We start from the raw sequence: 17,154 nt of genomic DNA on the forward strand, positions 1-17,154 counted from the left end.
GACTTGCCATTCTGTGAAGCAAAACTATGCCTCAGCTGATAGGCATTGATGTTTTGGACTCGCCCGTCATTATTAATTGTCACAAATTATATAGCAGTAGCTGATGCATGAATATGTCAATATTGTCCGAACAAAAACGATTCCACCAGCACGGGGACATTGAGAAACGAACATGGAATAATGAAAGACAAATTCCAGCTGTTTGACTCATACGCCACAGGGCGGAGGTGGCGGTTTACCTGCTCCATAGGAATCGCATGTTACGCTGTGTGGGGTATTTCCTTTGAATTCCCTTGGACTCACATCCATATTCATTCCCTGCAAGCCACCATACGGGGGTGGTATGTGGGGGGGCGGGGGAGGGAAGAGGACGACACCTTACACGCTATACACTACTATTTATCTAGTCATTCCCATTTCTGTTCCACTCGCAAAAGGAGGGAGGGAAATGGGACTGTCCCTATGCCACCGTACGAACAGTAATTTCTCTCGTTTCGTCGGTGACAGCAGAAGCGGTCTGTAGTTCTCTAAACTTTCTTAGTGTTAATAAACTTCCAGCTTGCTGAAATAATTGCTGGTCAGCAACTCCTATTAATCAATACAAAGAAAAACCATCAAAAGTTGCAAATTTCTCTTTTTTACTTACTCGATGACTAGTTTTTGGCCAGGACCTGTCTTCATATCATTGTAACAGATGGTATTTCCGAAAATACAAAAACCATGTCAAAAGTATACAAATATTATGAAGTGCAAATGAACAGTTGCAGTGCATACAGCGTACAGATGTGTTCTGTAACTCTTCATTTGCACTTCATAACACGTATATATTTTAGACATGGTTGATCCGGGGTAGGTTCGTTGTCCTACAGTGCATTACTTCATGTTTGTCTTAATTATTAAGTGCGTTACATCATCCCTACGAATAGTTACTGTTTGTGCTATGATGTGTCCTGTAATAAGTATCTGCAGCACAGCACGGTAACAACAACTCAGTCCACTAGCTGATTCAGTGATGAGACGTTAGTATATGTCTCGCTAAAGGAAGTTATCCCTACGTCAAACAGAGCACTTGTCAAGTAGACTCGCCTAGTATAAATACTTTTCGGGACCGGTGAGCTATTTACTTGCCGTTGATAAAAGGATACTTTTTTCCTCTTGTCAGACTCGCTTTCTGGCATCCGCGCATGACTTTGGCCTGGCTCTTGTCCCTGTCGGTGAATCACCGCAATCAAAGAGAAGGAATGTCGTTATCCAACTTGCCTGCGAGTCGAGTAAACTCTGTGTTCAGTGTTCCCACGTTCAAATACCAGGGTGTCGGAATTCCAAGGCACACGTAGAGGAAAACGAGTAAACAGATGCGAATAAGTGTCTAAAATTGAGAGTGGTTGCTAAAGCCAATACCATACAGTGGAGACTGTCTTCCGTATTAGCAAGGAAGCGACTATTCCAGACAAATATGTAGATAAAAGTGAAGACGATATTGATGGTAATAATAATAATTATAACATTAGTAATGACAGTGATAATACCGGCGTTGTGCTGGCAGTTGTAGACGTTCATCTTGCAGCGGTTTCCAAACTGCCGGGTGACGGAGCCACACCTTGCTCTCACAGGCTGGTAAACTGAAGGGCAGATGGTGCCGCATTCTTTTGCACTGGAGCAGCCAATGAGCGCCGCCACAGCTGTGAAAGAACAACAGCAAAGAAATCGAAGCTGATGAGATTACATGACAAAGAGGATATGAACTTGAAAAGAATATATGGATAATTGGGCAGATACGTAGCACTGTACAGATATTTGGGGAGCGTTGTAATTGATAATTGGACGAGCAGCAAAATATAAGATCAAGAATTACGCTGACAGTGCAAGCTTGGCAGAAAATTGCGGTTGGAATTAAGAAAAAGGTTGGTTAAATGCTCCATGTGTAGTATCTTTCTGTTCGGCTGTGAAAGCTGGAATATGAAGAAGAGAGAAAGGTACAAAAATTGAATCATTCGAGTTTAGGATTTGGATGAGGATGGAGAAAGTAAAATGGATGGAGAAAGTGAAGAACTGTGACGTACTGGAAACGGTACGGGAAGAAAGAGTTCTCCTGGACCCGATTAAGAAAAGGAAGACAGACTGTGTAGGATATATTACGAGAAAAAGGAGTTCTTGTGTCACGTATCGATGTTACAGTGGAAGGACAGATAAAATTAGCAAGGAGAAGAATAAAAATGCTGGATGATATGAAGGGAGGAAGATAGGAAACTAGGAAGCAGCTGCACTCGAACAGGATCAGATGGAAATAGCAGTGGCGTCAGGAACTTACCATGCATGTAGGCAGTATAACTGATGATGATGATGGTGAATAAAATTTACGGCAGTAATATTTGGGCTCTCTGGTGCAAATTCCACTATCATCGCATGTGGTACACTTTATGAAAAGCCTCTCAAGAGTAAGAGCTAACTGATTAGAAAATAATACACACACACACACACACACACACACACACACACACAAATATCCACTCAAAAAAATTAAAAAAACACTCTCACAAGGAATAGAACATAAAATACACACACACACACACACACACACACACACACATGCACACGCACACACACGCAAAACAAATGAAAAATATCAAGCCACACACACACACACACACAACACTAAGAAAAGATGGAAGTTACACACAGAGCAACAGTGGCAACATTTCACATTGTAAACACACACATATGGATCACAAAATGAAAAGTGCAGGTCATATGGTATAATAAATGTTGGTGAAAAAACGCCGGAAATCGGCCAGCTGGAGCATGATCACCGAATGAACACATCTCCAGGACCACACATGTGGACTAAGAATACTGTAAATAATAAGTAACACCAAACAATAACTTAACATCAGGATATTTATGCTACCAAACTTGTTTCTAATCTGAAAAAACAGAAGAAAAACATGACAAAATGTAACATAGTAATATATTCTAACTACTACATAATAAATTTCTTATATGTATAGAAATAAACATGTATTACAGGCCATTGAAGATGCTACAAAAATAAAAGAAGAGAAACACGTTTGGCAAAAAGCGAACTATTTCATTTAGTTGCATAGGCAGAAGACACTTCAATGTATTTTGTAGCAACTAAGGAACTACAGAAAACGAGAAAAAGAAAAAAACGATGATAACACGGCCGTATCAGGCATTTCTCGTCTAGTTATATAACAGGTTGAGGAATATCTATCTCAGACTCCACAATACCATTCAACACATTATATTCAATCAGACTTTCACAATAAATAATGTAATTAACTTACATTAATGTAAAGGTCAGTAACAGTCTTTGGTAGCACACAGAACGAAATCATTTGCAGAAGAGACTTAGTTAAAAAAATTATATCAAATCACTTTATACTAAAAAATTGGTGGAATGTGATATGATGTACACCTCGAGTTATCTGCATTTAGTAACAAGCCAACTGTGATGATCAACATAAAGTAAAATATTGAACACATCACAGCAAGAACACTGCAATATACACAGGACAAACACAAATGAATAATCAGAATACTCAGAACACTAACAAAAATAAGCAGAAAGAAAAACATAACAAAGTGCAATGCACCTACCACCACAAAACTAATAAACATCCCACATAAGGAATTAACAGAGAAATAATCACTGCTATTAGAGAAAGGTCTCAGACGCAACACCAGTACAAAAATACATAACCATTACACAGAAAACCTGATTGTATGAACAGAAAGTATCCTGACAGAGGAAGAGAAACAAAAAAATAAACTGTAAATATCGGGCAAACACGATATCTAGAGAAGAAAGAAATAAACAATGTAATCATCATTTCAAAGGAAGAGCAAAACAGGAAACTTCAAACAGAAAACAACATTACTAAGAAACTAAATCTGCAATCTAACATCACTATGGTCACAAGACCTGATTAAGGAAACAGCACAGCACAGATAAATAAAGAACAATATATAGAAAAACTAAAGAACAACACCACCAAACTGAAATCTGAGCACTTTTGTAAAAATAAGTAAAAAGGCAAAGGGCCCGAGTTCGACTGTGTCTGGCACACAGGTTTAATCTGCCAGAAAGTTTCATAAATAAAAACAGCCTCAAAGATATCAAACACACACTCACAGATAATCAAAAACAACGCATCATACAGAAGAACCCAAAAGCACCAACACTCAGGAGTCCACCCAAGATTCACAAAACTCTTATTCTTTTGAGACCTGTTATTAATTTCATGAATGTACCATCATACCATGTGATAAAGCACATGAACAAAATCATAATGCAACATTATGAAATGAAGAACAGCAGAACTGTGAAAAACACAAATGAACTCATAATACAAATAAAAGACTCGCTTGCACATTCCTCAAACAGCACTGCTCATCTCTTTGGACATCCATAATATGTACACCTTGATACTCACTGTAGATAAGATAAAGCTACTTGAAGAAAACTTATGATGTACAACAAATTACCTACATACAATATTAATGAAATAACCAAAAGCCTCAAAGCAATCATATCCCAAAATTACTTCCAATTTTAAAAGAAATTTTACTTGCAAAACGATGAGTTTCCCAGTTTCAGAAACACTGACAAACATATTCATCAGTCACATAGAAAACGTATATTCAATACATTCATCACAAAGAAAGGATACAACATTGTTTACTGTTACAGATATGTGGATGGCATAATAGATATGGTAGATGAACCAATAGAGAAAATAGATAAACTTCACACAAACATAAACAACATGAATAGAAATATTCAATTCACCATGGAAAAAGAAACACAAAAGCAAATACATTTCTTTGGTGTATTAATAAAGACAGATGCAATAAGCAAACATTTGAAATATTCAGAAAGCTAACAGACACAGATAAAATTGTATATGGTTCATCCAAAATACGTGAAATCAAAAATTAGCAGCCCTACAACACATATTACACAGACTAGCGCCACAAACAATGGTTATAACATCCATATAGTAGAAACATTCAACCAAAGATCAAAACACAACTAAAGAAAAATGAAACCAAGCAGAGAAAGCAAACACCAAAGAACCCCACAGACTCTATAGCACACACAGGAATAGAAAACAATAACACTCATGACATGACTAACAGAAAGAAATTGTTATTGTGTTGTTGTGGTCTTCAGTCCTGAGACTGGTTTGATGCAGCTCTCCATGCTACTCTATCCTGTGCAAGCTTCTTCATCTCCCAATACCTACTGCAGCCTACATCCTTCTGAATCTGTTTAGTGTATTCATCTCTTGGTCTCCCTCTACGATTTTTACACTACATGCTGCCCTCCAGTACTAAATTGGTGATCCCTTGATGCCTCAGAACAGGTCCTACAGACCGATACCTTCTTCTGGTCTAAATGTGCCACAAATTACTCTTCTCCCCAATTCTATTCGATACCTCCTCATTAGTTATATTATCTACCCTTCTAATCTTCAGCATTCTTCTGTAGCACCACATTTCGAAAGCTTCTATTCTCTTCTTGTCCAAACTATTTATCGTCCATGTTTCACTTCCATACAAGGCTACACTCCATACAAATACTTTCAGAAACGACTTCCTAACATGTAAATCAACACTCGATGTTAACAAAGTTCTCTTCTTTAGAAACGCTTTCCTTGCCATTGCCAGTCTACGTTTTATATCCTCTCTACTTCGACCATCATCAGTTATTTTACTCCCCAAATAGCAAAACTCCTTTACTACTTTAAGTGTCTCATTTCTTAATCTAATTCCCTCAGCATCACCCGACTTAATTCTACTACATTCCATTATCCTTGTTTTGCTTTTGTTGATGTTCATCTTATACCCTCCTTTCAAGACACTGTCCATTCCGTTCAACTGCCCTTCCAAGTCCTTTGCTGTCTCTGACAGAATTACAATGTCGTCTGCGAACCTCAAAGTTTTTATTTCTTCTCCATGGATGTTAATACCTACTCCAAACTTTTCTTTTGTTTCCTTTACTGCTTCCTCAATATACAGATTGAATAGCATCGGGGAGAGGCTACAATCCTGTCTCACTCCCTTCCCAACCACTGCTTCCCTTTCATGTCCCTCGACTCTTATAACTGCCATCTGCTTTCTATACAAATTGTAAATAGCCTTTCGCGCCCTGTATTTTACCCCTGCTACCTTCAGAATTTGAAAGAGAGTATTCCAGTCAACATTGTCAAAAGCTTTCTCTAAGTCTACAAATGCTAAAATAGTAGGTTTGCCCTTCCTTAATCTTACTTCTAAGATAAGTCGTAGGGTCAGTCGCGTTAGTCTTTTGCAAGTGCGACTTATTAAACTGATAGTTCGGTAATTTTCACATCTGTCATCACGTGCTTTCTTTGGGATTGGAATTATTATGTTCTTCTTGAAGTCTGAGGGTATTTCGCCTGTCTCATACATCTTGCTGGCTCTCCCAAGGCTGTCAGTAGTTCTAATGGAATGTTGTCCACTCCCGGGGCCTTGTTTTGACTTAGGTCTTTCAGTGCTCTGTCAAACTCTTCACGCTGTATCGTATCTCCCATATGATCTTCATCTACCTCCTCTTCCATTTCCATAATATTGTCCTCAAGAACATCGCCCCTGTATAGACCCTCTATATACTCCTTCCACCTTTCTGCTTTCCCTTCTTTGCTTAGTACTGGGTTTCCATCTGAGCTCTTGGTATTCATGCAAGTGGTTCTCTTTTCTCCAAAGGTCTCTTTAATTTTCCTGTTGGCAGTATCTATCTTACCCCTCGTGAGATAAGCCTATACATCCTTACATTTGTCCTCTAGCCATCCCTGCTTAGCCATTTTGCACTTCCTGTCGATCTCATTTTTGAGACGTTTGTATTCCTTTTTGCCTGCTTCACTTACTGCATTTTTGTATTTTCTCCTTTCATCAATTACATTCAGTATCTCTTCTGTTACCCAAGGATTTCTACTAGGCCTCGTCTTTTTACCTACTTGATCCTCTGCTGCCTTCACTATTCCATTCCTCAAAGCTACCCATTCTTCTTCTAATGTGTTTCTTTCCCCCATTCCTGTTAATCGTTCCCTTATGCTCTCCCTGAAACTCTGTACAACCTCTGGTTCTTCCACTTTATCCAGGTCCCATCTCCTTAAATTCCCATCTTTTTGCAGTTTCTTCAGTTTTAATCTGCAGTTCATAACCAATAGATTGTGGTCAGAGTCCACATCTGCCCCTGAAAATCCCTTACAATTTAAAATCTGGTTCATATATCTCTGTCTTACCATTATATAATCTATCTGAAACCTTCTAGTATCTCCAGGGTTCTTCCATGTATATAATCTTCTTTCATGAGTCTTGAACCAAGTGTTAGCTATGATTAAGTTATGCTCTGTGCAAAATTCTACCAGGCGGCTTCCTCTTGCATTTCTTAGTCGCAATCCATATTCACCTACTATGTTTCCTTCGCTTCCTTTTCCTACTGTCGAATTCCCGTCACCTATAACTATTTAATTTTCGTCTCCCTTCACTATCTGAATAATTTCTTATATCTCATCATACATTTCATCAATTTCTTCATCATCTGCAGAGGTAGTTGGTATATAAACTTGTACTACCGTAGTAGGCATGGGCTTTGTGTCTATCTTGGCCACAATAATTTTGTTCACTATGCTGTTTGTAGTAGCTTACCCGCAATCCTATTTTTTATTCATTATTAAACCTACTCCTGCATTACCCCTATTTGATATTGTATTTATAACCCTGTATTCACCTGACCAAAAGTCTTGTTCCTCCTGCCACCGAACTTCACTAATTCCCACTATATCTAACTTTAACCTATCCAGTCCCTTTTTAAATTTTCTAACCCACCTGCTCGATTGAGAGATCTGACATTCCACGCCCCGATCCGTGGAACGCCAGTTTTCTTTCTCCTGATGACAACGTCCTCTTGAGTAGTCCCCGCCCGGAGATCCGAATGGGGGACTATTGTACCTCTGGAATATTTTACCCAAGAGGACGCCATCATCATTTAATCATACAGTAAAGCTGCATGCCCTCGGGAAAAATTACGGCTGTAGCTTCCCCTTGTTTCAGCCGTTCACAGTACCAGCACACCAAGGCCGTTTTAGTTAGTCTTACAAGGCCATGTCAGTCAATGATCCAGACTGTTGCCCCTGCAACTACTGAAAAGGCTACTGCCCCTCTTCAGGAACCACATGTTTGCCAGGCCTCTCAACAGACCCCTCCATTGTGGTTGCACCTACAGTACGGCTATCTGTATCGTCGAGGCATGCCAGCCTCCGCACCAACAGCAAGGTCCATGGTTCATGGGCGGGGGGGGGGGGGGGGGGGGGGGAGAAACAAGTTGTACACTTTAACATACAAACACAAATCAACACACCGTATAGCAAACATATTGAAGAAATTGTGATTAAACATTGCTTACCGAACAAGAAACAAATTAGTCACATTTACAAACAACAACTGACAATATTCATCTTTTGGATCTGCAACAATGTCTTTCTTTTAGTGTTTGCAGTTGAATTATAGGTTATAGGTTCTGCCCAGTCTGGCATTCCCCAGCAAACTCTACAATAAACACAGGAACACCTTAATGCAACTTTGGAAGACAACTGCCAACAAACAGTTTAATACAAATTGTTTAACTCATAAAGTAATTCCAAACTATATAAAAAAACTCTGTAAACAGCATGTCATCTGAACCAAGTAAAGTGAAAAGGAAGGTGGAGATTATGTGGCTAAAACATGAAATTAGGGAACTACACTCTAAAAAAACGGTTACTCAATAATGAACTTTACAAAATACATTTATAATTGGCTAATAAATTTGCAATATCAGCTCACTTTGAGGAAATAACAGAGAGAGAAAAGGCACACATACAGAAAATAAAGAAAGAAAAATAGGATAAACAAAAGAAAAAAACTTAACAGACTGTAAGCAGCACAGGTACACCCACCACAAACAGTCATCACAATCAAAAACATCAATTCCATGAGAAAATGGTCAACCTAACTGACATCACTCTCGCCAAACTAGAAGAAATCCTACTCCAAAGGAGACCAAAATACAACATTGATACGCACATTTCATATAAAACAATAGAAGATCTCATAAAGAATCTGAGCACATTATAAAAGAACAAATTTTAATGTGAACGTAAACAAGACAATTACATGCTGCAGAAAAAACAGAGATAATCAGAACACACAAATCCACCATAATCTGTAATGACAAAACACCAGAGGAAACTAAAACCAACAAGCTAAAAAAATAAAACAAAACAATGCCATGCTAATAAGGGCAGACAAAGGGAACATTAGTGTGGTTATGGACAAAAAGGAACACATAGATAAAACATTAGTTTTTCTGAAGGACAACAACATCACTGAACTGACCAGTGACCTAACATTAAGACATCAGAGAAACATCGAAACAAATACATCAAAAATACATTCTCAGTAGGCCAGATAAAATGAATGACACAAAAAATCCAAAGGCACCATCTCTAAAACCCCTACCAAAGGAACACAAAGAACATTCCCCTTTAAGGCTGGTCATTAGTTTCAGAAATACTCCATCATACCACCTTGCCCAACATACACATACAATACTAAAGCAAAATAGATGCTTCTAAAAACAGTAGGAACCTAGGAAGCTCAATGGAACTAGTGGAGAGGATTAAGAACATAGACATATCAGAAACAGCAAGCCTTCTATTGTTTGATGTCACATCAAGTACTCTTGTATTCCAATAAATGAAAAAATCAAAATGACCATACAAAGAGTAAAACAACAAGGAAAGACACCAGACACACACATTAATGAAATTGCAACCATACTCAAAGCCACAACAGGACAAAATTAGTTCATGGGCAACAAAGTATTTTATTCACAACATGAAGGGCTGCCAGTTGGATCACCAGTTAGTGACCTCCTAGCGAACATATTCATGAACAACTTAGAAAACAGGATCTTAACACACATAGTAAGACAAAAAAAAAAATAGTATAGTGGTACCATTACATTGATGATATAATATTCCTCATTGATAACCAACCACACATACAGAACAGCTTCACAATGAAGTAAACAACTTACATCCATAATTCCCTTCTCAGTAAAAAAATAGAAACAGACAACAAACTAAACTTTCTGGACCTCATCACACAAAAAGCGAACAACACCCATGACTGCACAATATTCAGTAAACTGACAATCACAAGCATCACCATTCACAATCTATCGAAGCACCCAGTAGCACACAGGCGAGCAAACTTCATATTCATGCTCCACAGATTGAACAGAACACCCATAGGCTAACAGAATTACACACATGGGCTAAACAGGATAAAACAGATAGCAGAGGAAAACCGTTAAAATGGTTACAAGCCCCATATGACAGAGAAATTAAACCAACAAATTTGTAAAGAGAAAATGAATAAATGCACAACACACACACAAAACCTCACACAACACAGATCAACACAGCATGCAAAGAATTGTCTTATGTAAGACACAACTGTGCAACAACACAAACAAGAAATGGCACATACTGACCCACAATAACAAAACTGTCCACAGAATAGGCAACATATTGAACAAACAGGGAATTCTAATAGGATACAGGACAAACAAAACAACATAGAAAAGACTCAGAAAACAGGAGACAGGCAGAGACAAATTCAACAGATCATGAATATGTGAACTTACATACAACACCTGCCAATCGGTATACATCAGATAAACATGCAGGATCTTCAAAACAAGATACTCAGAACACCTCAGACCCCTAAAAAGTAACAGCACCCGTAACACATTTGCTGACCACCCAATAGCCCCTAACCGCCACCCATATATAATACCAACAGATTTAAAAATACTGAAATCCAGCCACAACCTATACAACAACGTGGCAATAGAACTTCAGCATACAGATGACAACAGCATAAGGCAAACTAGCTTTAAATAAAAACACTACTCTCTGTACAGGCACATTACTTAACACATTAAAGGAACTATACAGAAAAGACAACACAAACAGATAAAGTAGCTTACCTGCAAATAGAGAAAGATAGAGGAAAAGTAAACGAAATTCAGAATCAGCCCTAACCTCCCACAGGAAGAAATGACCACCACCAGGGATAAGAAACCGCGTTTTGCGAACTGCAGATGCGTTTATGAAAAATACGAAATTACACAACAAAAAACTCCTGCCATTACAAGAAAACTTTCACATTCAAAGAGCCCTTGCAATGAAAAACAAGGTAATTAATGACGAAATCAGTATAAGCAGACAAACAGAAATAGGAAATGTAATGAGAACTTGTAATTAGTATATCTTCCTCCCCTCCCCTTCTTTCTCGTTCTCTCTCTCTCTCTCTCTTACACACACACACACACACACACACACACACACACACACATATATATATATATATATATATATATATATATATATATATATATATATATATATATGAACACACAACAAATGAAAAATATCAGTCCACAGATACCAGACAAACAAGAGAGGGAAGATGAACACAAGGCGACAGTTGGCAGCACTACACTCTGTAAACAACACGCACATGTAGATCACAAAATGAAAAGTGCAGGTGATACGTTATAACAAATGTTGGCGAGAAAGCGCCAGAGATCCGCCAACTGAAGCATGATCACCGAATGGACACATCTCCAGGACCACACATATGGACTAAGAACACTGTAAATAGTAACACCAAACAATTATTTAACATCACGATATTTATGCTACAGGAGTTGTTTCTAATGCGAAAAACAAGACAAAAACATAACAAAGTGTATCATAGTAATATGTTTTAACTCCAATGTAATATATTTCTTATATGTATAGAAAGAAACATGTATTTCAGGCCGCTGAAGATACTTCACAAATAAAAGAAGCGAAATGCGTATGGCAAAAAGCAAACTACCTTTCATTTAGTTGCATAGACAGAACACACCTCCATCGACTTTGCTGCAAGTAAGGAACGACAGAAAGCGACAAAAAAGACGAGAATATGACTGTCTTGTGCAGTTGTATCACTGATCCTTGGCCTAAGAATAGTGAAATTTTTTCATACTAGGATGAAAAAGTTCTCTGCCTGGGAGTGACAGACAAAGTTTCTTTTACTTAAAGTGTTCTAATTATCCTCAACACGAAGGTCCCTTTGAACACCGCATTGTTTCACTCAGTGGGCAGGTAGGTACTAAAGATGTTACAATATCACAAGATTCTTATAAAAGTGCAGTGAGAAACCATGTTAGTGTGTTGCATCAGTACATCAGAGGATTAAAAAACAAAGTAGATGAGATTCCTGTTTGTTTTGAAGGTTTAGAAACAGAGGATTTAATAGATGTTCTATGCCTGTCTGCACATCATATGATCACAGATTTGGAAAAGGTATTTGTGGGTGCATATGAGCTTTCAGCACATATAAGGAGAGCCAATATGGAGAAAGAAGGAGGTCATATATAAGCTATTATAGTGTCAAAAATTTAGAAACTAAAAAATTTTGTGTAGATCATTGTACAAAAGCATGTGTCTCTGAGCTTAAACTAAATATGGTGCTTTTATGATTGTAAATGTTTATAGGTCCCCATTGGGACAGTTATTTCTGAAAAACTTGGAACTGTTGTTGTGCTACCTGTCAGACAGTGGAAAGCAATCTATTATTTGTGGTGATTTCAATGTAGATTTTCTCAAACAGCCTGACAGGAAGAATGACCTTGAAATATTACTCATTTCTTTCAGTTTGGCATCAGTAATAGTTCTTCATACTAGAGTAGTACAGGAAAGCAGAACACTGATAGGTAATATCTTCATAGACCAAGATAAAATTTAATCAATTAATGATTTATCCTGTTAACAATGATCTTTCTGATCATGATGCACAGCTGATTCCAGTATCTGAGGTAGCTTCATACAGGAATGCACAAAAATCCTCCAAAATGGTGCATTCAATTAACCACTTCACAACTGCAAATTTTAGGGAAAGCTTGTAGCAGTTACAACAGTATGAGGTGTATCAAGAACTTGATGCATATTTAAAATATCTATAACTTTGTATCATGATATGTTTGTGAGTAAATTGGAAAATAGTTTCCCTAAGGAGACAGTGAAATATAATTCTAAGAAACCATGTAATTCCTGGTAACCAGAAGAGAGAAGTGGATGTAATAGCAAGAAAGAATAATGGCCGAGCAACAGACAAATATCTGTGCTATAAAAAGTGCTGTACTGTTATTAAGGAAAATTATTAAAAAATCCAGAAGCACATGTACTATGTCTGCAATTAGCACATCTGAAAGTAAAATTAAAAGAATTTGGGTATTGTTGAAAGGGAAACAGGGCAACAAAGAGCATAGGAAGATGGGCACTCCATTGAACTGTATGGAAAGTTTATTTAAAAATCCACAAGTTGAAAATATTTATAATTATCATTTTTAATAGTTGTGAAGGAAACAGGAATCATATATCCTTTAGAAAAGGCAATCTTTATTTCAGTTTGCTAAAATTGAAAATCTGTCCACCTCCCCTTCTGAAATTAGGAAAATAATAAACTTACTCAAAAGTAGTATCTCACTTGGAATTAATGGCATTTCCTACAGAGTACAACAAGCTTGTTACCAGCAGATAAGTAGGACTCTCAACCACATATGTAATAGCTCACTGAAACGGGGCATTTTTCCTGATAGACTGAGTATGCTATTGTTAAGCCATTGCATAAAAAGAAGGATAAATCTGATGTTCGAAAAACTAACTGCTCAATCTCACTTCTGACACCTTTATCCAAAATACGAGTACTTGAAAAAGTAATGTATTCAAGAGTAGCTTCACATATCTGTGGAACTAAAGCACTAACAACGTGTCACTTTTGTTTTTAAAAAGGGTTTCAACAAAAAATCGTACATGTGCTCACAATGATCAAATATTAAACGCTCTGAATAACCGAACATGACCAATTGGAATTTTTTGTGATCTCTCAAGGTATTTTAATTGTGTAAATTATGTAATTCTTCCAAACAAGCTTCGGTATTGTGGTATGAGTGGGACAGCGCACGAATGGTTTAATTCACATTTAATTGGAAGAGTGCAAAGGGTTGAATTAAACAGTTCACATAATGAAAAAAATCTGCAAATTTCACAAACTGGGGAGGTACCACCAATGGGGTCCCAATGCGTTCAGTCTGGGTCCCTTACTGTTCTTACTATATTTAATGATTTGTCTCTCTATATTCACGAAGATGGAAAGCCTTGCTGATGATACAAGTATAGTAATCAACCAACCAAACAAGAACTAGCAGTGGGGACCTATAGTATTCAGTCTTGCATCCCTTATTGTTCTTACTATATCCATAAAGATGCAAATCCAGTTGATTTTGCTGATGATACAAGTACAGTATTCACACCCAACAAACAAAAATTAGCAGAGGTTGAAAATACCGCTTCCGTTGTAAATTTCTTTATTTTCGCACGACCGGTTTCGGACATCTTCAGGTATTGTAGCTGTAGTCTGGTCCCCGAGAGCCGCGTGTACCAAGCGCGGTGTGCTATCACATAAACTTCGTCTCTGTGTTATCGGTACTACAGCACCGTGTTTAGTACGAACAGAAAGAAATATTGTAATGCAACAACTAGGTAAATTTGTATTGAAACACGAAGCACACAGCATCGCAAAACTGAGCTACAATTGCAGCGAAAATAAAATAAAAAATATTTAGTGTTGTGTCACAGAGAGATTTCTGTCAGACGCATCAAACTGCGTCGTAGACTGTAAAAAAAGAAAATTAAAGTGCCTGATGGAAAACGATGTTTAAACTGTGTTATGGATACCAACAAAATATTAAACACTTCATTTTGTATCTCTACAAGCATATTTCAGTAGTGAAATTTTGGAATTTGCATCCAGCTAATATACAGGCATAATTATTATAAATGAATAATAAACAGTTTAAGTGTTATTACTAGCTCTTTGTTATTCAACGCGGATCATTCTTCAGGTGTCACTGGTTCACACGAATCTATCTTGCTGAATATCCGTAATTAAGTGCACAGATAAACGTCGTCCACGTTACGTGAGATTTAGCATTTTACATACCGCCCGTGACGTATGTTGTTAATTAGATAACACGGACACTTACCGAGTACAACGAGTATGTAAGACTTCATAGCTGCGGTGTCCAGTCCGTTCTGAGCTAGCAGCGGCAGCAGCTGGTCTTTTATATAAGCAGCAGCCTCTTGGTGTGAATCCCAGTGCGTAGATCACGTCACTTGGACCTTCGTTTTTTCTACGAACACGGTCTCCTCCCAACGACCTCGAAACGAGTTTTGTTTCACGCGTCGGTGAACCCCGTTAGTTCCTCCAGCTTATAAATTCTACACACGCATGTGTGCGTATCCATCAGAACATGGTGGCTGTGCAAATACTCTTAATGCTTTCTGATGTGCGGTAAATTCCACGTAAATGACTACAGATACGCTTAGATAGAAGACGGCAGAAGATACTGAGAGTAATTTTTCTGATGAAACAGTCTACTAATAGACTCTCCCTACTATGGAACAAACGCAGCCAAGAGTGTAACATCGCAGGAGATAGTAGCACATGAATAGGAGTTGCCAAATGTTCAATGTTCCGAAGTTTAAGGCGTGGATATTAACGAGAATTTTGACTGGAAGAAACATAGCTGTGAACTCCTCAAGTAAGTTTAGCACATGTATGCCTTTGTATTGAACGTCTCGGAAACAGACTGGTCAGTATGTTAACGCATTTCGAATCTGGCACTGATAATAGCTTTCGGCAGAATTCCGAGGGACATCCGGTTCTTCATAAAAAGAGAATGGAAGGTGTAGTATGCTTCGTCATTCGTACTCACCTTGTATCCGCCCCTTCAGGGATTAGCTTTTTTTAAAATAAACATTCGTAATTTTTATGTTCACTTATTAAATTTATCAGAAATAGTTCGCCACTGTTTGATGAGAATTACAATGCCCGTTAAGACAATATACTACAAGATATTAGACCTTCATTTCTCCTCACTGAATCTGTCTGTGACTCAAAAGATGTACATCGACCATACAATTGTTTGATTGGAAGACAAGCACTTCATAAAAAATTAACTCTAGATGTTCATGAAACTCTCCAAGCATGGTTTGCCCTGAAATGTATCCCAAAATTATTTATCATAGAACCATGACAAGGCAATATGACTGCCATAATAGTATTTCGGATGTGGCATATCTTTGAACAACTGGGTGTTATTCTGAAGGGATTCCGCAAGTTACAAGCTTGAACACTGACTACAAACACTGCACAGGACTCAAATCCTCTTAAAACTAAAGCATGCCAATACTTCTAATATACTGTATACTATAAGTCCCGGGTTCGAGTCTCGGTCCGGCACACAGTTTTAATCTGCCAGGAAGTTTCATATCAGCGCACACGCCGCTGCAGAGTGAAAATCTCATTCTGCTACTGAACTGTTTTTACGATCTTGACAGCCCAATTTCAGCATTTTGTCATTGGATACACAATGACAGACTTCAAGAAGTATATAATAATTCCAATCCTAAAGAAAGCAGGTGTCAACAGATGCGAAAAGTACCGAACTACCAGTTTAATAAGTCATAGCTGCAAAATACTAACGCGAATTCTTTAGAGACGAATGGAAAAACAGATAGAAACCGACCTCGGGGAAGATCAGTTTGGATTCAGTGGAAATTTTGGAACACGTGAGGCAATACTGACCCTACGACTTATCTTAGAAGTTAGATTAAGGAAACGCAATGGACAGTGTCTTTAATGGAGGACACAAGATGAACATCAACAAAAACAAAACGAGGATAATGAAATGTAGTCGAATTAAGTCACGTGATGCTGAGGGAATTAGATTAGGAAATGAGACGCTTAAAGTAGTAAAGGAGTTTTGCTATTTGGGAAGCAAAATAACTGATGATGGTCGAAGTAGATAGGATATAAAATGTAGACTGACAATGGCAAGGAAAGCGTTTCTGAAGAAGAGAAATTTGTTAACATCAAGTATAGATTTAAGTGTCAGGAAGACGTTTCTGAAAGTATTTGTATGGAGTGCAGCCATGTATGGAAGTG

The 17,154-nt window shown here is 37.8% G+C and overlaps 1 protein-coding gene across 1 annotated transcript in view; it reads right to left on the reverse strand.

The window, feature by feature from the left end:
- LOC124622694 overlaps positions 1-17,154 on the reverse strand; it is a 90,547-nt gene that overhangs the window by 6,428 nt on the left and 66,965 nt on the right. The window contains exons 2-3 of the mRNA XM_047148484.1: positions 15,191-15,337; positions 1,530-1,682 (exon numbers count right to left, since the gene is read on the reverse strand). Of these exons, the coding sequence (XP_047004440.1) occupies positions 1,530-1,682; positions 15,191-15,337 (300 nt within the window). The remainder of the gene's footprint in view (positions 1-1,529; positions 1,683-15,190; positions 15,338-17,154) is intronic.

Source organism: Schistocerca americana, chromosome 7, assembly GCF_021461395.2.
Source record: "Schistocerca americana isolate TAMUIC-IGC-003095 chromosome 7, iqSchAmer2.1, whole genome shotgun sequence".
In the NCBI taxonomy this organism is placed as follows: domain Eukaryota; kingdom Metazoa; phylum Arthropoda; class Insecta; order Orthoptera; family Acrididae; genus Schistocerca; species Schistocerca americana.